The sequence below is a fragment of the Phocoena sinus genome, chromosome 16 (assembly GCF_008692025.1).
Source record: "Phocoena sinus isolate mPhoSin1 chromosome 16, mPhoSin1.pri, whole genome shotgun sequence".
NCBI classification, from domain to species: domain Eukaryota; kingdom Metazoa; phylum Chordata; class Mammalia; order Artiodactyla; family Phocoenidae; genus Phocoena; species Phocoena sinus.
The window spans coordinates 80,356,799-80,381,040 of NC_045778.1; the positions used below are offsets into that span (position 1 = coordinate 80,356,799).

General features: G+C 50.5%; 1 protein-coding gene across 1 annotated transcript in view; it reads left to right on the plus strand.

The window, feature by feature from the left end:
- The window catches only part of DOCK1 (dedicator of cytokinesis 1), a 534,414-nt gene that overhangs the window by 507,853 nt on the left and 2,319 nt on the right, over window positions 1–24,242 (plus strand). Inside the window, 5 exon segments of the mRNA XM_032607328.1 lie at window positions 1,183–1,320; window positions 9,514–9,659; window positions 13,857–14,055; window positions 17,848–18,001; window positions 21,355–21,506. Of these exon segments, the coding sequence (XP_032463219.1) occupies window positions 1,183–1,320; window positions 9,514–9,659; window positions 13,857–14,055; window positions 17,848–18,001; window positions 21,355–21,506 (789 nt within the window).

Consider the following 24,242-nt stretch of genomic DNA (forward strand, 5'->3'; position numbering starts at 1 on the left):
AACGTCCCATCTAGTTTGAAAGCTTAGCTGCGTGCTGTCCTGTTGGTGATAGCCGTTCGGAAAGGGGTGCCTGGCGTGTACCTTTAAGCCCAACTGTCAGCCAGACACACTTTGTGCCAGGGCAGCTCGAGAGCAGGCTGGGTGGTGTAAACACAGGGGAGCGCTCACTTATTCCGTCCTTTCCTGGAGCACCACGAGGGGCACCAGCTGCGTGCTATAAATGGCAACCAAATACATTTTATGCCTTGATTCATCTTGATAAGATTTCTTGAATTTGTTCACATGAAATTCAATTGTGTACTTATTATCCTTCTTACTAATAAATCTGCTCATTTAGATTGGTGTTCTGTCATATTAAGAAAATCTGTTTTTAATCAGTATTTTGATTTAATTGTAAATTATTAAGAGGAAGCCTCTTAGCTTGATTGCATTGAAGAGCATCTACCTCCCGGTCTGAGCCTCAGGGGAAGCAGAAGCCAGGGGAAGAAAGGAGGCTTTCTCACACCCACCCCCAACGGCTGTGACTCCGGAGGGTCTCTGGGGCTGGGGAATGAAAATGTCTCTACGACGCTTTTAAAGGTCAGCTGTATCTCCACGCTCCGATGTGAAGTCTTGGCATGGATGTTTGTGACAGCAGTGTTGGCAGAGACATGATTCTTTTTAGTTTTAAGGAAGAATAAATTTGGTTTTCCTTTCCAAATAAGAACATCCTTCAGGACTGTAGATCATGTATTATTAGGTTTTTACATTTTGGAATAGGGTTCTCACTTGCCTGTAGAGGCAATATTCTTAGCGAAAAAAATCTTTGTACTGTGACTTGGCCCTTTGCTAACAGATCAAGTCATAGCTAAACAAATCCAAAACGCAGCCCTTCCCGAATTCGAGTGGAAAGCACGGAGAAGTCTATTCTGGGGTTGATGGTCAAATGTGAGTCAGGCAAAGTAACGGAGCAGCCGTGTGCTGCGTACCGCACTAGTCGTGTCCGACTTAAAACACAAATGCTTGTCATTTACACATTTTGGTCTGGGGGAGTAACCTGCCTGATGATGAATCTAATCAGCCGGTTTGACTGGGAAACCAAAGCAGATGCAGTGTGCACGTTGCCACTTTCTGCCTGGTGTGCATTTCTCTCCCTAGACCACTAAGCAAGAAATAAGGAACGTCAACCTGTATGTCTTTCAGATTCCATTTTTGGCCGAAGGGATCAGGATTCATGGAGACAAAGTCACAGAAGCACTACGGCCATTTCATGAGAGAATGGAAGCCTGTTTCAAACAGTTAAAGGAAAAAGTGGAGAAGCAGTACGGAGTCCGGACCGTGGTAAGTGGCTGGCGCGGCAGAGGGGAGGGAGCGTGTCTCTGTGTCACACTGTCCGACTGTGACAGGCTCACAGGGCCGAGTACTTGAGTTGTGTACGTGACGCCTGCTTAGGAAGTGAGATAAGGAACCTCCACCCCTTCATCATTTCAGGTGCCAGCAAACTAGGCACCACCTCTCGCCAACTGGAAATGTCAGGGTGTAAACGTTCCTGAATTTGCTTGATCACCAAATACCCCGCTTATGGCTGTGAACACAAGCTCCCCATCGTGTGTGGAGCGACAGATCTCATAGATCCGTGCGACGACGCAGGCTGGTTCACAGAGACCGCACCTCCAGTAACACGACACGCACGAAGGGTTAAATAACACACAGCGAAACAGCACTCACCATGTCCCAAAGCCGAGGTAGAGCCTGTGCCCAGGCCAAGGTCAGAGTCTGAGGGGAGCAGTGGACTGCTGAGGTCTGAAGCTGTTACCTATTGGAGGAAGGGGTCACTGATCTAGGCCAAGGGTAAGTTGCAGGAGACGAGCGGGACGCTGGCTGGAGGGAGGACTCACTTAGCAAAGGCTGAAGGCAGGGATTTGAATGGCAGAGGCCAGGGGCCGGCGCAGACACAGCCATGCCTTGGACAGAAGACAGATTGTAAGGAGGAGCTGGGAAGGTGACCAGCCCCCCAGAGCCTGGAATGCCAGGATGTTCCGGGGTGAAGGATAGACCTGAGCTTTTTTTTTTTTTTAACATCCTTATTGGAGCATAATTACTTTAAGCTGGGACAAAGTGAGAGTGGGATGGACACATATACACTACGAAATGTAAAATAGATAGCTAGTGGGAAGCAGCCACGTAGCACAGGGAGATCAGACCTGGGCTTTTGCTAAGAGCTGGTGGAAGGTCTCCTAACCAGGGCTGAGACCAGGGGCATGGTAAAAAAGTGGCTAGGCATTTTTATGGATGCAAAATACCTGACAGCTTACGCCTTATGGTGGGCTTGAGGCAGTCTTCATGAGCCATGCCTTAGCAGCTCCGGGGGCAGGGCCAGACACCTCACATCAGAGCACCCCCGTGGCGCCGTTCAGAGCATCACTTCCACCCTTACTCAGGGTCTCTGGGAGCCTTGGTGAGTCCTAGCCTTGACGGCTTGTGGACTCGGGAAACGTCTGGCCTAGCAGATGGCTTGAGGCCCCCTTTCTCCATTGTCCGGGGGTGAGCATCAGTGTCGCAAAAAGAGGCAGCGAGACCTCTTCTGGTCTGCTGGAATCCCACGCCCGCTGGCGTGGAGGGGGTGTATGCGAGCAGGTCTTCTGTTATCCTGCAAAGGGAAGGCGGGCTGCAGGAGTTACTCCGCCTCTCCTAACACAAGATGCTCTACCTCCTAAAGAATCAGGTGTCCAACCAGGTGCGCCATTTTGGTTTCTTTTCTGACCCAGCTCCATCTTTCTGCCGTTCTCTAAAGTTCTCTGCTGTTCCCTGTTGAGCTGGCTCCTTTTTGTTCACCCGTTTATCTCACTTAGCAAACACTAATTTAGTGCTTACCATGTGCCAGGGACCTTTCCGAGGTTTTTAACAATTATGAACTTCTTAGGTTCCTGCAACACGAGGAAGGAGACACTGCGTGCATCCCCATTTTGTACACGGGGCAACAGGAACATGGGAAGGTTCGCTAGCCCGAGCTCACACGAGTAAGTGGCAGAGCTCTTCTTCTCTTGCCTTTGCGGTTGGAGACATGTAGGAGAGCCAGACCACCCCTGAGAGGGGTTATGCTCTATGCTCTCCCACCCTCCCCAGCCCTGCCGGCCATGCCTGGGCCCCAGAGCCTCCGAGCCCAGCACCCTGGTGCTCATCAAATGAGGTGCCTTTGGCCTTGACCACGGCAGAGCATGAGCCTGACCAAGCCAAGAGTAACACAACCGCCGGGCTCTGGTCTGAAGACTCAGCAGGCAGGAATCTGGGACCGTCAGCCCAGCAGGAACTGCGACAGGTGAGCAGGCTTAGAAATCAGGACCACGCTGGAGGAGCCTTCACTGCAAGTCAGAATCCTCGAGCTGTGTCTCATCCCTCTGGAGCTTGTGACTCATTACGATCAGCGTCAAGCGGCCAGAAGAGTTTCCAAGTACATCACGGTGCACCGCTTTCAAAGTCTGATGCCACTTTTAATTCTTTCTGAGAAATAAACACTTGTGAAATCTCCAGGTTTTCTTACTAAGTGAAAAGCTTTCTCTTTGATCAATCATTTCATGTGTATTTCAGGAGGACAGAAATCTGGCTCGCCAGACGTCCTTCATACCCCTTTCTCTGCTGTGATTCATGAGTTCTCTGCCGGCTGTGCTTGCTCACGGGGGAGGAGGGAAGAAGGGCAGGGCGGTTGTGTAGGCAGTGGGACGTCCCTGGCCCGTGGTGATGAGCCATTTGCGCCGCAGTCTGAGACGGCATCTTCTCCGCCGAGGTCCCACCCCGAGGCAGGGGCAGCCAAGGCATCTCCACCACCACCCCCCAGCCAGGGGTTGACCAGGCTTATTGGGAATGAAGTTGGGGACAGAATTAAGGATGCATTTTCCACCCGTGGATGCTTTGTCCCCTGGAGCTGCTTCCCTGAGTCCACCTCCATCCTGGGACCCCAAAGGCAGGCTCTGCGGCCAGCTTCCCTTGAGCAGACAAAAGGTCAGGCAGATACCCTGTCATCCTCTGAAAAATGTGGTGATAAAATGCCGTCTGGAATGAGGCTTTCCCGTCTTACCTACTTGGAGAACTTTCAAGCTCCTCAGAATACTTTCAAAAGCAATACAGTATCATCCTGTTTTTAAAAAGATGGATTTAAAAGTAAAATCCCCAGGGCTTCCCTGGTGGCGCAGTGGTTGGGAATCCGCCTGCCCATGTGGGGGACACGGGTTCGAGCCCTGGTCCAGGAAGATCCCACATGCCACGGAGCAGCTAAGCCCGTCACCACAGCTACTGAGCCTGCGCTCTAGAGCCTGCGAACCACAGCTGCTGAGGCCGCGTGCCACAACTACTGAAGCCTGGACGCCTAGAGCCCACGCTCCGCGACAAGGGAAGCCACCGCAGTGAGAAGCCCATGCACCGCAACGAAGAGCAGCCCCCGCTCGCCACAACTAGAGAAAGCCCGTGCACGGCAACGAAGACCCAACGCAGCCAAAAAATAAAATAAACAAAATTTTAAAAAATAAAATAAAAATAAAAACCCATAGAAAGGACATAAACCATTTTGTCAGTTTTTCTGGGTCAGCCTAAGCCATAGAAAGGGAAGACTTGGACACCCTCTGACTCCTAATCCACCGGCGGCTCCATGGGACACCCCCGGCCCGCTCAGCTTTGGCCTTCATTCAGACAGTCCTGGGCTCTAAGGTGCCACCGCTCCCCGGATGAAAGCACAGGAGCCTGGCCTCCTCCGTATACTTAGATAGTGAAGAGTGCAGACCCAGGGTCCCCAGAGAAGAGGCCACGAGCACCAGCCACGTTCAGCACTGGTCCCCAGCTCCTGGGGAGAGGGCTGGAGTGAGTCTGTGCTTCAGGCCGTGGTAACAACGGCGAGGGCAACGGAGGCTGCGGTTCAGAGCGTGGCCCGCCCTACGCGCTTCACCTGCGTCATTTCAGCTCATCCTCGCCGGCCTCTCAAGGTGGCATGATTATTCCCTACATGCTCAGGAGGAAGCTGAAGCCCAGAGCAGTTCCGTGTTTTATGCCAGGTCATCTAGTCCGTGCCAGAGCCAACATTCCCGCCTAACTCTAACCCCCCCCCCCCCCGCCACTGCCCGCCCCGCTGCAGTGACAGAGACGTCCCCTCTCTCCAAGTGTCCTAGCGCTGGAGCTACCCCATCAGGGCTGGGAGAGACCAGCTGCTTCAGATGAAAAAACAAAAGCCCTGGATCCTCCATTTCTAGAGGCTCTGCTTGGTCAAGAAGGAATTGGGAGGTGAATGGCCCGGGAGGACCCAGGGCCACACCCAGTGGCTGCCCTGCTGACGTGGGACCCAGACTGGCTTCTGTCCCTCCTCTGCCAGAGCCGGCTCCTGCCGTCCCCCTTCCTTTGTTCTTCCCAATCCGTGCTTGTGCATCCCGACCAAGACTCAAGGCTGCCTCTCGGGGCAAATCACCAGCCCTCTGTGGTTGCAGGTTGGACGCTCACGGCTGCTTCCTGGGTCTTCCCACGAGCTGGATGAGGTCATCCTGTGGCCACTTTCACCTCTTGGTCCCTGGCCGGCTCCCTCCTGTGCACCCCCTCCCTCAGCGCTGGCTGCCGTGAAGATCATTTCATCAGAGAAATGGAAACCGTCATGCTGGGCGCTCTTAGGAATGGGGGCTCACGGCACCCAGATGCCAGGTGGGTCGTGTTTCTTCTCCGCCGTAAGCAGAGCTGCATTTCCTGGAAGGCTGCGTCTCCACGTACCCAGAAGATGATGGACAACGGAGGCAGCATCTGCGAAGCCAGAAAAATCACCCGAGCACGAGGTTGATGGCTGTCTTCTCCTCTGCCCGTCACCTGGACCCAGAGAGGACGGGGTTGAAGTCAAGCTGAGGAGGTTGCCGGGGAGAAGTGGGAGGGCAGCCCCTCGCGGGTCACGAGGTGGTTTGAGCAGGTGGGTGCTCAGAAAGACAGTCCCCAACTTCCGGGACGCTGATCCCCGCCTCTGAGCCATCCTCAGAAGCTGCTGCTGTGGAAGAACTGGCAGTGGGGAGCCTGGGGTTTGAAAGGGAGCGGCCGCGAACGGGTCTCACTCAGAGCATCAAAAGGGTCAGAGTCCCACAGGGATGCCAGAGAGAGAGCGGTAGCCGAGCTGGGCACGGTGGTACCAGGGCTAGCAGATGGGGCGGTCAGGACGCACCTAGAGTAGCAGGCAGGACTCTTCCTGGGGAGGGTCAGGAACGGAGGGACCCAGAACAGGCTCCCGGGGCTCAGCCGCAAGGCTGGGTGAGAGGAACACTTCTGGCTTTGGATTGCCGTCTGAACGTGTGGAAGAAAGGGAAAGTACTGAATGGGAGAAAGTATCTGCAAATGATAGGACTGCCAAGGGGTTAATGTCCACCATATATAAACAGCCTATGTGACTCAACATCATAAAAACAAGCAACGCGGTTAAAAAAATGGCCAGAGGGCCTCAGTAGACATTTTTTCAAAGAGGACATGCAGATGGCCAAGAGGCACATAAAAAGATGCTCAACATCGCTAATCAGCGGGGAAATGCAAATCAAAACCACAGTGAGATATCACCTCACACCTGTCAGAACGGCTGTCATCACAACGAACGCAAATGACAAATGTTGGTGAGGGTGTGGAGAAAAGGGAAGCCTTGTGCACTGTTTATGGGAATGTAAGTCGGTGCAGCCAGTGTGGAAAACAGTATGGAGGTTTCTCAGAAAACTCAAAGTAGAACTACCCTATGACCCAGCAATCCCACTCATGGATATATATCTGGAAAAACCAAAAACAGTAATTCAAAAAGATACATATACCCCAGTGTTCATAGCAGCATTATTTACACTTGCCACGATGTGGAAGCAACCTAAGAAGATATGATATATATATATATATATATATATATATGAATACCACTCAGACATAAAAAAAGAATAAAGTGTTACCAGTTTGCAGCAAAATGGATGGACTTGGAGGGTATTATGCTCAGTCAAATAAGTCAGAGAAAGATAAACACTGGATGATATCACGTATATGTGAAATCCAAAAACTACAACAAACTAATGAATATAACAGAAAAGAAGCAGACTTACAGATACAGAGAACAAACTAGTGGTTACCAGTGGGGAGAGGGAGAGGGGAGGGACACTATAGGGGTAGGGGATTAAGAAGTACAAACTAGGGCTTCCCTGGTGGCGCAGTGGTTGAGAGCCCACCTACCGATGCAGGGGACACGTGTTTGTGCCCCGGTCCGGGAGGATCCCACATGCCGCGGAGCGGCTGGGCCCGTGAGCCATAGCCGCTGGGCCTGCGCGTCTGGAGCCTGTGCTCCGCAGCGGGAGGGGCCACAACAGTGAGAGGCCCGCGTACCACAAAAAAAAAAAAAAAAAAAAGAAGTACAAACTATTAGGTATAAAATAAGCTACAAAGATATCTTGTACAACACAGGCAATGTAGCCAGTATTTTATAATAACTATAATGGAATATAACCTTTCTTTAACATCTTTATTGGAGTATAATTGCTTTACAATGGTGTATTAGTTTCTGCTTTATAACAAAGTGAATCAGTTATACATATACATATGTTCCCATATCTCTTCCCTCTTGCGTCTCCCTCCCTCCCACCCTCCCTATCCCACCCCTCTAGGTGGTCACAGAGCACCGAGCTGATCTCCCTGTGCTATGCGGCTGCTTCCCGCTAGCTATCTGTTTTACATTTGGTAGTGTATATATGTCCATGCCTCTCTCTCGCTTTGTCACAGAAATGGCTGAGAAGAGGATATTGTAGACTGAGTTTCTAGAAACATTTTTACAATTTGGGTTAATCTGCAAGTCACCACTTCCTTTTAAGTTTTCCTTATAAAAGCCAGTTAATGACAATGGCTGTCTCCCTGGAGATGGGCCACGGCACCATCATTGGTGCTAAACCCAAGACGGACCAGACCCTCTGTGCTGGCAGATTTCAGCTGCATGTTGAGCCAGTGATCAGTAAACTATGGCCTGACACCTGTTCTTGTAAATAAAGTTTTATTGGAACACAGCTGTGCTCACTTACTTCTGTACTGTTTATGACTCTTTTCATGCTTGGGACAGAGACCTTATGGCCCACAAGCCTAAAATACTTACTATCTGACCCTTTGTAGAAAACAGTTACCAGCTTCTGCTTTACACTGTTCTTCAGCAATTTTGAACCTTTTACTATTTTTTAAATTTTTATTTTATTGAAGTGTAGTTGATTTACAACATTGTCTTAATTTCTGCTGTACAGCGAGATGATTCAGTCATACGTATATATATATATATAAATACATTCTTTTTAATATTCTTTTCCATTATAGTTCATCACAGGATGTTGAATATAGTTCCCTGTGCCCTACAGTAGGACCGTGTTGTTTATCCATTCCGTATGTAATAGATTGCATCTGCTAATCACAAACTCACAATCCATCCCTCCTTTTCCCCTTGGCAACCACAAATCTGTTGAACCTTTTACTCTTGAAGAGATAGTGTACAGATCAAATAGTATTTTATGGACAAAACAAATATTTAAGAAACAGACCGTCTTTTCAATGGTGTTGTACAATCTGTAATCACCCGTGGTCCCGGGCAGGTCTTCTATAGGTGATGGGCTGAATGAAACACCAGCTTTGGTGGAGTGGGGATGGGCTTTAGGGAGGTTGAAGCCACACCGAGAGGGAATGCCCTACAGGAATTTGGTTTCCACATCCTCAGGTTAAAGAAAGGAGCTTCTGCTGCAGCTGCCATCCCAGATGTGCCAACATCTGGCTCGGGGTGCAGATACACTAGCATTTTGTAGCTAATTAGGTGTTGACATGTGCTGTATTTCAGTGACACTTATTTTGTTAATGTACAATAGTATGACATGACAAAGAGACGATGGAAAACTCTGTCCAGAGACCGTTCTTCTGTAGAATGCATCGCTGGTCCACTTTCTGGTGAGGAGGAGTTTTAGCAACGCCAGCCATGGATCCATCTAATCCATTGTACCAGTCGCTGGCAGGGGAGGAAATCCACCTTTAATTAAGCAGCAGGTGCGTCCTATTTTAGTCTAGAGAAGTTCAGTCCTTATGCGTCCGTATACTTTAGTGATCTTCTTGGTTTGTCACCATGCAGAGATACAAAGTTCATCTAAAGATCCTGTAAAATTCTTTCACATTCTAGATATTTTTCTACAAGTTAAATTTTCTGATCAGTACATTGTACTATGACTCTGGAACAAGTTGATGCCTTGTGGTCTTGGTAGAGAAAACTGCTTTTTAAATTTTTAAAAAAACAAAGTTCCTCCTGGTATTTTTCACAATATCAAATCAGATTTCAAAACACCTCCAAATAATCATCGTTTTTGTCTTCAACTTTGAACAAGCACATGCACTGTTCATGAAAGTGTGGACAGTTTTGATCTAGATTCCGGGCTGCTAAGGCCACCTGGTCCGAGGTGTCTGCCCGTGCCAGGCTGGGCACCTTTTGCCACAGCATCAAACAAGTCTCTCTCTCTCTGTTTCTCTCCCCTCTGCCCAACCCAGCCCTCAAGTCTGGACGACAGAAGAGGCAGCCGTCCCCGGTCCATGGTCCGATCCTTCACAATGCCTTCCTCGTCCCGGCCTCTGTCTGTGGCCTCTGTCTCGTCCCTGTCATCAGACAGCACCCCTTCCAGGCCAGGCTCCGATGGGTGAGTCTGGCTCAGCAGCTGGGGAGGTTTGGGTGGGGCTTCAAGGAGCCACCCAGGGCCCTGGGTTTGTTTCATCACACCTGAGAGGATTTTTAAAAATCAAAATTCTCTTTGAAATGGAGACCATCCAAGACTTCTACAATCATGGTGCCACTAAGACTTGTAGAGTCTTGTGAATTTCTGAGGAAAAATTTCTCGCTTTGGGTACCACTTTGGATGAAGTTTCCATCAAATTGTAAAACCTCCAGGTGAGCGTTCAGTCCTTTTCAGCAAGTCCCGGAAGCAGTGTGATGCGTTCCTTGCCAGCTGCGTGCTTGTACTTTTCATCTCTTGCTCACTTCCAAGGTGTCACGCTAGGGCAGGACTGTCACACACAGGCAGGCTTCCTTGATTGCTGGCAGGGCCACCTTCTTTCTACAAGGTCTCTTTGGAGACCCAGTTTTGCCCTTGAGCACCGGATGGCACAAAGCAACTAAGAAGGGATCAAGAACAGAACGGACGGGTGAACATTTCATTGAGCTCCCACTGTGTCTCCTGCAAAGAGAACCTCGTTATTGACATTTTGGTGTGTTTTGTGACTGGCGTATATGAAAAGTTTGTTCTGATTATACAGAAAGAAAAAATGTCACATGCAATTTAAACAGTAGAGAAGAACTTCTAATTGGTTTGCTGTCGAGTTTGCACAGTTGTGTGTTTGTCCAAGCCCGTTTGGTTTACAATCCATCATCCCATCCTATCAAACCCACAGGCTCCTGACCCCTGTGACACACAGACACAAACTTCCAGAGCGCCTCAAGGGACAGCTCCAACCCAAGTGCCCTTTGTTGCCGACGACCAGTGTACCCAATGAAGGATGGCAAACTGTTCCCACGTTTTTTTTCCTAACAGTCATTTTTATCAGTGTCTGTTAACTTCTAAGGCCAAGTCCATATGGAAAACCTCAATTTAGAGGTATTTAAATCAAGCGTGCTTGTCGCTGAGAGCAAGATTGCTAAAGAAACTTAATTCAACTTCTCTGCAGGTAAATCCCCAGGCTAGTTATGAAAAGGTTTTTATATTTCCAGGAACGTAGGGGTGAGGGCAGAAAGTGATCTAGAGGTTTTAGATGGAGGAGTACTGTCCTGCACATGTGAATACATGAGTGGGAATCATTGTCTCCACCCCTGGAGCCGTATTTGTTTAACCTTGAACTAGAAGGCGTCTTTATTAGAGTCCAGATTTTTGTTCATTCTCGGGGTTACCACCCTTCACTACCTAAGGGATGTGGAGAAAATGAGGCTTTGGTCTCAGATGGCACCAGTTACGTGCAGAATGAAGTTCGTCCTGTCGGCAGTTGGTTCTCATAATGTGAAAAATTTAAAGCGCAGCCTTTCTCTTGGTTCCTTGTATACGCGTCTGGGTTTCACAGCACAGGTTCTCCCCGGAGCTTTAAGATGTCCACTAATCCTTTGTTTCCCTACATTAATTATCCCAAGTTCTGCCAAACCTAGAATAAAATCATGAAGATTTTTAAATTATTGTTTATAGTAGAAGAGATATAATATTTAACACCTAATGGATGTTGATTTAGTAGTTATTGTGTATCCAACTGGAAAAGTCCAGATGCCCAGAAATGCCTTAATAATCAAAGTCAACACTGGTGTATTTCATTAATCATTTTCAAGTTTTTATTATGCAAAAATTTGAGACATACACGAAGGAGACAAAATAGCGTAATGAGGCCCTGTACCAGCCATGAGCCAGCCTCAACAATGATCAGCCCCTAGCCCACACTCTCCCGCCTCAACAATGATCAGCCCCTAGCCCACACTCTCCCGCCTCAACAATGATCAGCCCCTAGCCCACACGCTCCCGCCTCAACAATGATCAGCCCCTAGCCCACACGCTCCCGCCTCAACAATGATCAGCCCCTAGCCCACACGCTCCCGCCTCAACAATGATCAGCCCCTAGCCCACACGCTCCCGCCTCAACAGTGATCAGCCCCTAGCCCACACGCTCCCGCCTCAACAGTGATCAGCCCCTAGCCCACACGCTCCCGCCTCAACAGTGATCAGCCCCTAGCCCACACTCTCCCGCCTCAACAGTGATCAGCCCCTAGCCCACACTCTCCCGCCTCAACAGTGATCAGCCCCTAGCCCACACTCTCCCGCCTCAACAATGATCAGCCCCTAGCCCACACTCTCCCGCCTCAACAGTGATCAGCCCCTAGCCCACACTCTCCCGCCTCAACAATGATCAGCCCCTAGCCCACACTCTCCCGCTTCCATATTTATTCCGAAGCAGATCTCAGGCATCTTATCATTTCATCCGTAAACATTTCAGTGTGAATTTCTAAAAGGTAAGAATTTACCAAAAACACAGTCATACTACCTTTAGCACGTGTAAAAAGTGAACAGTAATTCCATACTATCATCAGATATTGGTTTTAATTTCCAATAGGGGCATAAATGGCTTTTTTTTTTTCTTTTTAGTTTGTTTGAAACTGATCCAGATAAGAGCCCCACTCTGCAGCTGGGCTGCTGTATCTCTTTAGTTCTCTTTTAATCAATAGATTTCCCCTTCTACTTTTTTCTTTTCATTTCTTTTCCTTGTAACTTATCTGTTGAAAACTCCAGGTTGCTTCTGGTGTCATCTGGGTTTTGCTTACTGCATCCCCCACAGTGTTACTGACTGTGTTTCTCTGTCTTTCATATATCCTGCAGGTCAGGGGTCACGTCTAGAGGCTTGTGCACGTTCAGGCATGAGTTGGGGACAGGATGACTTCAATTGGTTCTTCCATTCAGAAGGACATTCGTGTCTCTCTCACTTGCAGTGATGTTAGCAGCTATTGACGATCAATGCTTACATTCAATACCATTACTGTTCAAATCCTGCTGACCATCCAGTTTTTTCTTTTTTTTTTTAGAAAACGTAGCAGATGTGATTCTTGCTCTCAGCAGTCAGCGTCTTCTATGGATTTGAAATGTGGTTTTGTGAATGATCCATCTAATAAGTGTTGACTTCCGTGTTACCTCTCCCATGTCGGGGAGCCAAGGTGCTGGAATGGTCTTATTCAGAGCAGTGGTTTTGTTCTCAATGTCCCGTTCACAAAGAAGTTTGAAAGAAACCACAGCTAGGATGGCAATGTGACAGGCTTTCTAGATTTCCTTCTCTTACAATCAGTGTCCCCTTGAAGAAGACACTTCAGTCTCCAGGTGTCCCAGGAAGTCAGGCTTGGAAGGTCTCAGTGAGAACTGGGGGCTCCCAGGGGCAGGCTCGGGACCTGGCCCCTTATCCTGACAACCCACGTTACGGGGGTGGGATTTGCCCTCCCGCAGGGCTCAGGGGCTGCCTGACATTGGGCAGCTCAATGGCAGGGAGCTTCCGTGAACCCTCTCAGCTGACCACTTTGCTTCTCTTAACCATATGGGAATGATGGGTAGACCACAGTTTCAAAAACACATTTATCAGAAATCACAATACAGGCTATTTCTCCTATATGACTGTATGACTCTAGCTTCTCTTAAGAGATCATATCTCTTCTTAAATACCATTTTCATTCCATTTCATTTTGTGAAGGGGGACATCCAGGCCATGGTGCTTAGAGGTTGTGGAGACTCACCAGAAGGTGGCAGAGCTGAGACCCAGAATCTCCATCTCAAGCTCAGTTCTCGGCTAAAAAACTGAGGGCATCTCCACATCCTTGCAAGCTGGAATTGGCTTGTTTCTCACTGAGCCATCAAAGGGCTGTCAAATGGGAGCCACCTGTGTACCGATACGGACACTTCTTTGCGTTAGCATCTGCCTGTTTCTCCTCATTGCATTCGTGAATATTTCAGTATGACTCTCTCAAAGGTGAGGGCTTCCCTTTTGAAATAGACCCCAAATACCATCCTCCCCTCGTAAATCAACAATAATCCCTGAACGTAATCATCCCATATCCAGTAAGACTTTACATTTCCCTCATCATCCTGTAAGTGTTCTATTTTTTTTCCAATTTGTTTTTATCGAGATTCAAAACTATAACCATTGCAGTCGGCAACATGTATCTTAACTCTCCCTTGACCTTCCTTTTAAAATCCTTTCTTTCCTTGTAAAACTGGGCATTTCCCAGGGAGCACCTGATTCATTTTGAGTGACTTTACATGGAGCTGCAGGGCGAAAAGCAGTGGCTGTCCTAGTAAGACGTCATTGATTTAAAGAACCATTTCCTTTAGGTTTGCTCTGGAACCCCTCCTGCCAAAGAAAATGCACTCCCGGTCCCAGGACAAGCTAGACAAGGATGACCCAGATAAAGAGAAGAAGGACAAGAAGAAGGAAAAAAGGAACAGCAAACATCAAGAGATATTTGATAAAGAATTTAAACCCACCGACATTCCCCTGCAGCAATCTGAGGCTGTGATCCTTTCAGAAACGGTAATTTCACGGGGAGCTTTCCCTCGCTCCGCGGTAGCTGCCGGGACCTGCCTGTGCTCCACATTTAGCCAAGGGGGCTGTCAATTGGATTTCACTGCATTGGCTATGAAATAGTCATTTGAAAATCGGGGTTCTCTCGCAGCCCTCCCCTTGTATAACTGATGCCATAGGGCATCCAGAGGCACAGAGGAGAGCTGCATCTCTCTGGAGATGCTCGTCTTTGCCCCCGCGCTCCATCCTCCATCCCACAGGGGCCCCAGCCATCAGCAGGCCCCACATAGTTCTAGGCTCCACGGCAAAGTTGGACTTGCTTCCATTAGACATCCAGACGTCTCTGGAGAGGAACAGATTGCTTTTGTTGTCTGAGAGCAGTACTACGGGCCAGCTAATGCTGTTCCCTTGCCCCTTCCTGACCAGAAATCACTAAGCCACCGTTTCTGCCCGAATGTTATAATCTGCTCAGCCAGCGTCCCAGAGCCCCTTCCCGCTGGGCTGTGCCAGCTGTACACAGGTCCGTGTTATCCTCCCAGCCTCGTGTGCTCCATGCCTCAATCCCTTGGCTGTCTTTCAGAAGGATTTTCAGGGACTTAACGTGTCACGTGCTGGTGGGTTGACATTAAAGATGGATCCCCGGGAATCTCATTCATTCCAGAGTCTGGGGTTGTGTGATGGCAGTGAAACCCAAGCAGCATGTGCTCTCCTTCCAGGGCTGGGCCTGGGGGGATGGGAGCTGCCTCTGCTCCCAGCAGCACATAGCAGCGTTTGGAGTCTGGGGGCCAAAATTAGGCACGGACAGCTTCTGGGGTGAGCTGTATTCAGGACGTGCTATTTGTAGACTGGAGACAAAATAAAGAAGAGGCTCTCTGAGGCCGTCAGCGTTAAAGGTCAAGTCAGGCTTAGAGCTGCCTCCCTCTCAAAATGGATGGACGTTTGCCTGTACGGTGGCCAAGAATGTGCCTGCCCTGGGCAGGGAGTCCATGCCCTGTCCCGGCTGTTACTGAAGGGTTGCTTATCAAAGGGTTCAGGTGGGACCACCGTTTAATAAGACATACGTCGCTGCTTGTTTGTATCTTGAATACCAGAGGGTATGTTTCATCCAGACCACACGCCATGGAGACCGGCAGTCACATGCCGCTTGGGTGCTTAGAGGTGGAAGGGAGACCCCAGAGCCGCAACGCAGTCTTCATGAAGGCAGATGCCCTGGCGAGGCCTTTGCACACAGCTGGGACTGCAGAGTGCAGGGGCCCAGGGTGCAGGGCCCGGGGCGGGACTGGCCACAGGCCAGCACTAAGGGCCCAGATGCAACCTGGCGCAGTGGGATCCAGAGGTTTCTGACGAGCCCGCCCCCGCCCCCTGTGCTCTGTCCGCTCCTCTGGAAAGTTGAGAGACCAGCGACCCCGCTGGGACTGGCTGGCACCCCCCTCTCTCTAGAGTCCAGACACCATCACTGGGTGGGGGAACGAACAGCAACATTTTTTGAATATTTACTAAGGGCAGAGCCTGTGCAAGTCTTCCGTACATTTTCACACAAGCTCCACTTTAAGATGTTAAAACTGAGGGCCTCAGAGAATTTGAGCCACGTGGCAGAGTTGAACAGAATTAAGTTGCGTGCAGAGAAGGGAAAGGACGTGCCAGGCTCAGCCATCATCACAGTATAAGCCTGTCCCTCCCCGCCGTGGCCCTGCTTTCCCGCGAGGATGCTAGCGAAGATGGGCTGAGTTCCGGCACAAAGTGCACCCCGCCCCCCGTGGCTGGCCTGGGGTACCCTCAGCCAATGCACAAGAACCCACCAAGGTCAGAGCACAGAACCTTGACCCCGCTGTCGGCCTCTGAGGAGTCTCAGAATAACCACCGCTGTAGCTCCAGGGGCTAGGCCTCCTGACTTCTCGCTGGAGGCAGATTGGCTATTCTTGTCCAGCCCCGGTAGCAGTCTGTCCTCCGGGTTACAGCTGCTGGCAAGGTCTGTGAGTCCGGTTAGGCACCTGGAGTTTTCTATTCAAGCCTCCGTGTGCCTGTGACCGGCCAGGTGCTGCGGGACAGAGCAGGTGGGCTGGTGGGGTCTGTGAGAGGCAGGGTTACTGAGTGGCGGCAGTAGCCCCGTTCCCTGGGGCGGCGCTGGGCTTGCACGGCTCTGTGCGTCCACCTGGCCTCCTCGTGCTTCTGCAGGGGTTTTCTCTGTTCCCTCCACGGGGCTGCATTCGGCTTCCTGCCTGAATTTGCATCAACAATTTCATGACCTCTAGCTAAGCCTCTCAGAGTCTGCCTGGGGCAGGAGGGGCAGCCTCCACGTGCAGTTTGCATCTCACCAGTAGAATGTCCTCTGCTCCCCGAATTGTCAGAATGTGCACTTACGGGATGGGGTGGGAAGGATGGGAGGGGCACCTACGCAATCCCTGAATCCCCGTCTCCAGTCCCTATACACACGCACCCGAGGAGGAGCCGGAGCTCAGCAGGCTGTCCCAGACCTCCCGCAGCACTTGAGCTGCAGGGAACTCCTCGGTTTCTGCAGATGAGGTATGACACCTGGTCTCCGGTATCTCTTTCGTTGGCATAGTATAGTTCTGGAGGTCGACCTGTTGGCCAGTGTCCCCTCAGTCCCCCGTTTACCAAAGGGCTTAAGCCTTCCTCCCCTCCTTCCAGCCTCAGTAGCCTCCAGGGAGGCCCTGCCTTTGCAGACCACTGAGAGGCACATGCTGCCGCCCACCGCCCTGCAGCTGACCCCCACCAGCAGGCCCAGGAATGAAGCCCCCGGAAGCAGGCCCGGAGCCCTGCCCTCCCGGAAGCCCTGCCTTCCTCCTTCTCAGCTGGGTTAATAACTTTGCTAATGACTCCTACCTTGGGAGTATTTTGAACCGCTTGTGTTCCCCCAGGCCTAGTGATCTGAGACCAGGTTGTAAGAAATAGATAAATAAAACACCCCGATGTCACAGTTACGGGAAAAGGCTTAGGTGGGAAGAGTCAAGTGCATCCGAAAGTCAGAGATGGGGAGGAAAAATGCAGTGAAAAGTGGAAAGAATTCCTACTCAGTAATAGCGTAGCATGAGAGAAGAAACAGGAGATGAATAAAAAAAATCCTTCGGTAAGTTTCTAGATTTTCACGTACCTGCCAAGAAAGACCAAGAAATTAGGCGTCTGAGGCGTTCCGGTCACTGAGCTGGTCATTGAGTCCACTCGTGACCCTTTGGAGCTTTCCTTGTGTGCTCTCACCCCCACTGAATGGCCCACATTACACTTATGTCCAGGAAGCGTGTGATGTGACATCAACCCCGGAGTGGGTAAGGAGATTATTGTGAAGCCTGTATCAGTTTGCCAGGGCTGCCGTAACAAAGTACCACAGGCTGGGCAGCTGAAACGACAGAGATTCATTGTCTCATGGTCCAGAGGCTGGACGTCCAAGATCAAGGTGTCAGCTGGGCTGGTTCCCTCTGAGGCTGTGAGGGGCTTCCGCTCCTGGCCTCTTCCCCAGCGTCTGGCGGTCGACCAGCAGTCTTTGGCCTCACTTGGCTTGTACAAGCATCACCCTGATCTCTGCCTTCATGTTCACGTGGCGCTGTCCCTGTGTCCATGGGTCAGGGTCCAAATTTCCCCCTTTTATAAGGACACCAGTCATATTGGATTAGGAACCACTGTAACCACCTCATCTTAACTTGACCACCTGCAGGGACCCTATTTCCAGATAAGGTCATATTCGCAGGTGCTGAGGGATTAGGGCTTCAACATAGGGATTTTTGCAGTGAGACAACTCAGCCCATGACAGATCCTAACTATGCTCTTTCCGTCCCTCTAATGTAGATAAGTCCCCTGCGGCCCCAGAGACCGAAGAGCCAGGTGATCAACGTCATGGGCAGTGAAAGGCGCTTCTCGGTGTCACCGTCCTCCCCGTCCTCCCAGCACACGCCTCCGCCGGTCACACCGAGGGCCAAGCTCAGCTTCAGCCTGCAGTCCAGTAAGTGGGACACGGTCCACATTTGAATTCCTGACGCTGCTCTGTGACCTCCCCCTTGATCGAAGTCTCTAAAGTTAGACCCACCCTCTCTGTCCAGCAGATGGTGAGAGTTTTGACAAGCACCTGACTTCCTGGGAATGTCCCCTGGGACTAAAGCAAATCAGGCCAAAGCCCAGTCCTGGGCTCCTGCGCTCCCTGGGAGGAAGGCATGGGGCCCGTTCGGATCTCCAGACCTCCTGTGTGCTGGGGGTAACTCGAGACGCATGTGGAATGTCCTCCATTTCGTGTCACCAGATAATGCTGCCCGTGGGGGCGGGTGGGGGAGTTGTGAGCCTTTTTGCGTCCAGGAGGAATGGGAAGGAAAGAAGCCCTGCCAGGCTGTGCTGAGGGGCTAAGGGTAGAACTTACTTTCCAGTTTTGCCCGATTTCTAGGGCTGCTCGATATATCACCACAGACTTGGTGGCCTAAAGGATCAGAAAGTTACTCTCTCACAGTCTGGAGGCCCGAAGTCTGAAACCGAGGTATCAACAGCCTTGCTGCTGTGTAGAGTCTCAGAGGGAGAATCTGCCCGTGCCTCTTCCGGCTTCTGGTGGATTCCGGCAGTCCTTGGCGTTCCTTGGCTTGTCAACACATCACTCCAATCCCTCCCCTCTCTTCCCAGGCCTTGTTCTCCGTGTTTCTGTGCTCTGTCCTCTTCGTACAGGAGACTGGAGATTGGGTTTAGGGCCCATCATAAATCCAGGATGATCTCCTCTCGAGATCCTTAACTAATACATCTGTAAAGACACTATTTCCAAAGAAGGTCATATTCTGAGGTTCCGGGTTGGTGTGAATTGTGGACAGATGCTGTGGAACCCACTGCCAGTGGTACCCGGCTTTTCACCACTCAAGTCAGGCCGGCCAGAGAGGCAACATCCTGGCAGGAAGAGAGTGGCAGGGAGTGAGGGCAGCAGCAGAACGAGGGCGGCCGGAGAAAGAGGATGGGGGGGACTTCCCTGGTGGTCCAGTGGTTAAGACTTCACCTTCCAGTTCAGGGGGTGCGGGTTCGATCCCTGGTCTGGGAGCTAAGATCCCACATGCCTCGTGACCAAAAAGCCAAAACACATTAAAAAAAGAAGCAAGGGCTTCCCTGGTGGCGCAGTGGTTGAGAGTCCGCCTGCCGATGCAGGGGACACGGGTTCGTGCCCCGGTCCGGGAAGATCCCACATGCCACGGAGCGGCTGGGCCCGTGAGCCATGGCCGCTGAGCCTGCGATTCCGGAGCCTGTGCTCCACAATGGGAGAGATCACAACAGTGAGAGGCCCACGTACCGCAAAAAAGAAAAAAAAGGACAAGCAATATTGAAACAAATTCAATAAAGACTTTAAAAATGGTCCACATTAAAAAAATCTTAAAAAAAAAAAAGGCGGGGGGACGGGGAGCACCAGCCTGAGGAGTGGCTTGTGCAGCAAACAGTTGTCCTCAACGTCTGGTTTCTTCTCGCTGAAAGGGGAGCAGCAGAATCTGGAGGTGGTCCATCTGGTCACGAGTCAGGGCTGCCACAGTAATGAGCCTGAGAGAGCCACGAGTTTCTGGGCTCTGGAAGGGAGATGGTCTCCTGGTGTGTCCTAGTTTCACATCCTTGCACTATAACCAGTGATCTTCTTCAAAAATATTTTAATTGTTTTTATAAGTAGCTAAAAACAGGCACCGTTGCAGCTGCTGTGGAGAACGCTTTGGGGGTTCCTTGAAATTAAACATAGAATCACCATAACCCCCAGCAAGCCCACTCCTAGACGTTTACCCCAGAGAATTGGACACAAGGACTCAAGCAAATTCTTGCACGTGAATGTTCATAGCTGCATCACTCACAACAGCCAACGGGTGGAAACAGCCCAAGGGCGCATCAGTTGATGAATCAACTGAAATGTGCATCCGGAGAAATCCCTGTGCAGGAGATATGATTCAGCCGTTACCAAACAAGTTCTGGTACGCGCTGCAACATGGATGAACTGGAGAACACTAAGTGAAATAAGCCGGGACAGATATATGATTCCAGTTATATGAAATAGCTGAAATAATCAAATTCATGCAGACAGAAAGTGGATTCGAGGTTATCAGGGGGTGGGGGGGAGAGCGGAGCGGGAATTATCACTTTCAGGGTAGAGCCTTTGTGTTTGGGGTGATACAGTTGATAGTGGTGATGGTTGTGCAACAGTGTGAATGGGGCCGATGCCACTGATTTGTACACTTAAAAATGGTTACAATGGTAAATATTAAATAAATACCGTAATAAAAACAACCAGTCACGAGGGCAGTCATTCAATCAGAGACCACCTTCCTGCCCCTGGATTCAACTGCAAGACTTCCTTATAAATTGACACAACTCTTCCTAGGAAGCACTTGCCTAGTGAAGGGTTTTTCGTCAGATGCATCATCGGGGAAAACTTTTAACAGAGATCCGACAGCAAAAATGTCAGTTTTTCTCTCTTTAACATAAATGACACATTATTTCTAAGAGTCTCAACAAAGGCTGAGAAAGTATATTGCCTTAATGATCACTCCTCTGTCTGAAAACAGCTCCATTTTGCTTTGCTTTAAAAACGGTACTTCCCCTTGGCTTACTTAAAGCACCAGCCGCAGCGGCTGCCACAGCTAATAACTGCGTTTCGTACAATTGGCTTTTCCTGGAGTGAGAGTTCTGAAAGGCAGGAGGCTGCTTGTGAGCTGCGTTATTAGACTTGGCTTTGGTGAAGCTCCCCGGCTCTTAACTGCGGGACGCCTGGTGCAGCGTCCCGGCTGGGCTCTGAAAACTGCGGGCGTAGACAGTCCTCGTGACCCCAAGCTGTGTAGATGGCTCCAAGGCAGAGGGGCCTAGGAGGGATCAGAATGGTCCCAGGTTGGGAATTCCCTGGCGGTCCCGTGGTTGGGACTGTGCTTTCACTGCTGAGGGTCCGGGTTCGGTCCCTGGTCGGGGAACTAGGATACTGCAGGCCTCAAGGCACAGCATGCATAAATAAATCAATAAATAGATAGATAAGTAGTAAGGACATAAATAAACAGTAAATGAAATAAATAAGGGTCCCAGGTCGACATGGCTGTTTGTCCAGTGGTTTGATCTGTCCTTTAAGCTCAGGTTTTACACATCACGTGACAGTTGGTATTCTCTTTCTAGAGCATGCCCTTCGGAGGCAATGCCACCCCTGGCCTCCTCTGCCCCTCTCTGCTCTCTTCTGTGCCCTGTTGACAAGCATTTCTGGGAGGAGAAGGGGTTCCCGCTTCCCTGCCACCCCTGAGAGAGCACAGAGCCGCCGTGTGTGCGTCCACGCCTGCTGGGGATGTGGGTTTGACTCTGATCCACCCTGTTTCCCAGGTTTGGAGCTGAATGGCATGACTGGACTGGACGTGGCTGAGGTTCCGCCCCCTCTGCCTCTCAAAGGCACCAGCACAGACTACGGGGCCTTGACCGAGAACCTGGACCTGACAGGCCTGCCGAGCCCCCCGCCCCCTCCTCCTCAGCAGAGGGTAAGTCAGGACTCGGGGCGTGGGTGGCTCACATCCTTCTCCGCACCAGGTACAAACCCCTCCTTCCTGGTGTTAGCGTGTTGACTCTCGGCAAGCCGAGATGTGATTCCGAGCAGAGGTCACAGTGGATGGAACGCCGGCGCGTGTGGTCTGTCGTTCTGTGTCCTCGCTGCAGGGACGCACTTTCCCATGGGTCCCTCAGGACGAGGCAAAGGGGGAAGAACTCCAGCCAGTGGATCGAAGGGCCACTCTCGTGACTTTGGAGTTCACTGCACTTCTTAGGAAAGTGTGGTGTTGAGAAGTAGCTTCTGTATGAAGAGGTTTGTCTGACTTTTTAAGAAGCCGGCCGATGCCACACGTGGTCGGGGGCCTGTGCTCCTGGACACCAGCCTCGCCCTTGAGAAGCCCAGGTCCCGGCAGTTCTTCCAGGCAGCCCCACCCTCACACCGGCCACTCCCGGGTGGGGACAGGCATTTGCTGCACAGAGAATCTGCAAAGGAGAAGCAAGGTTGGGCAAACCCTGTTTCCCGAGGCCACCCATCCCTAGCCACACCTCTAGCCCTGAAACCTACCCCACCCCGTTTAGATTCGGGGTGCTGGCTGCCACAAGCATGTTCTGCCAACTCGAACCCTCGTCAACACTGGTGCCCAGGCTAGTCCCCCCTCGGAGACCGTCATTAATCGTGTCTGATGTGCTCACTGCTCTGGCCTCTGGGCCTGCCTACTTATGCAAACATCAGCTAAAAGCCTGAAAAAAAACACCTAAACCCGTGCCTCTGTTACCGGCTCACGGCTCTAGAAACATTCTTTTGAGATCCCCCCGCATTCTCTCCTGCTTCTTAAGGCTGCTGTCACACAGGCCTCTCCTTTGTTCACTGGCCCGGCTGCGTGCAGAGGTCCGCGTGCCCACATGAAATGACCCAGCAGCGCCAGGTGATCGCATCCAGGTTCATCCCTCCCCCAGCCACACTATTCACAGCCTAATGAAATTAAAGCCATGCAGGCTGAGGAGTAGAATATCCCCGATCACACGTGCAGCTGGTCAGCCTCTATAACGTAATTATATGGCAGCAGAACTCCTGTAGAAGAACATCGAAGACATGAGGTAGTCATGTGGCCACGATTCTTTTCATAACAGCAAGCTGTGTTTTTCCCCCTTCTAAAACAATATAAATCCTGCATTCTTTTTTCTTTCTTTTTTTTTTTAATGGAGACTTTTTCACTGAGCTTTCTGCAAGTTTATTATCTTCTTGTGAGAGGAGCAGAAGAAAGAGGGGATTTATTGACAGTATATTTATTCGATTATTCCTCTTGCGTAAGAAAACCAGACAAGCGGTGGGGCTTCCTCTTTGGTGCTGAAGGGGTGGTTCGTGCTTCCAAGGCTGCAGTGCCTTTCGGGTCAGCCCTCTGTCCCTCGAGATTCCATGATGGGGGACCGGCCGGAGAAGGGACCCGGTGCCCCATGATGGCTTTTTAGGAAGCTGGAACAGTTTGTAGCAACTAAGGAAATGTAAGTCTGACCCTTCCCGCGAGTTTCACGACAGGTTAGAATAAAAAGAGATGCAGGGAGTTGAGAGAGATCGTTGATTGGTTGAAGTGTTGTTTTCTTAACAGCGTAGTTAACCATCTTGATTTTCATATCTTTATTTTATCGGAAAAGCAAGAATGTCCCCCAGGTCTCCCTACACTGAAAATTCTGAACTTGGAAGTGTGAAGCAAGTCCATTTTTGTTACAAACCAATTCAGGGGCAACATTTGATGGTCTCGGTTTCTGGGACACATCCTCTGAGTTACTGCTGCCACTGCTGTTGGAGGAAGGACAAACATGCACAAGCTTCGGCTCCATTTATAAAGGGGTGTGAGTTCCATGAGATTAATTACCCAAGTCGCCTTGCTCTCGGTGTCTTGTATGACGTACCTGCAGTGTGAGTACCCCTTCAGGAGGCATGCCTGTGGGTTAGGGTGTCATCTCTGGAAGCAGCTGGGTTTCCAGGGGTGCCTCCCTTTCGGGCCCCAAGAGCTGTTGTGGGATAATGATCGGTTCGCCCTCCATGGGGGCTGACACATGTCCTCCTGTCACTCTCATTGATGAGCCTCGGGCTTGTAGTCAACTCTCTGTCTAGTTGTTGCCAGTTTAAGCTGTCGTTTCTTTCAAAATGCCTGTTACGACCAGTAGTCCGAGCTCCCGAGCCGCTCAGTGGTGATGAGCCCACCATGCACGTCTTTGGCCCAGAGGGCAGTTCCGACTGCGGCCTGGCTCCGCGCCGCGCACACCGGCCCACACTGTTTACTTCCATGTGTCAGCAAACAAACGCCTCAACAGAGCCAGAAATCGGTATTTCTTTTGACCGTTCTTACCAGCTTAAAAAGATTTACAAGTCTGTTCTTTTACTTGCCTGGTTACGGTGTCTAAATATCATTACATCAGTTCTGTGTTTCCACATTGACTCTCTTCTCTCTCTTAAGCCCTAGATCACTTTAGTATTCGTGTGTCTCAGAATCAGGAGGAAAGTTGGGCAATGAGTCAAGACACGGCTTTGTCACTGTTCTGTCCTTGAAACTTCTTTTCTCACATTGAGCTAAACGTGAGCCTCCCCTGAGAGGCTGTTAACAATGCGCTCTCAGCCTTAGTTAGAGGCCAGTGCTTTGTGATCTCTTTCTGCTTTGTTCTGCCTGTGGCATGTGCCCGCTTGTCCTGGTCTGTTTATTTGTTCCTCTGCTCATTCATTCACTCAT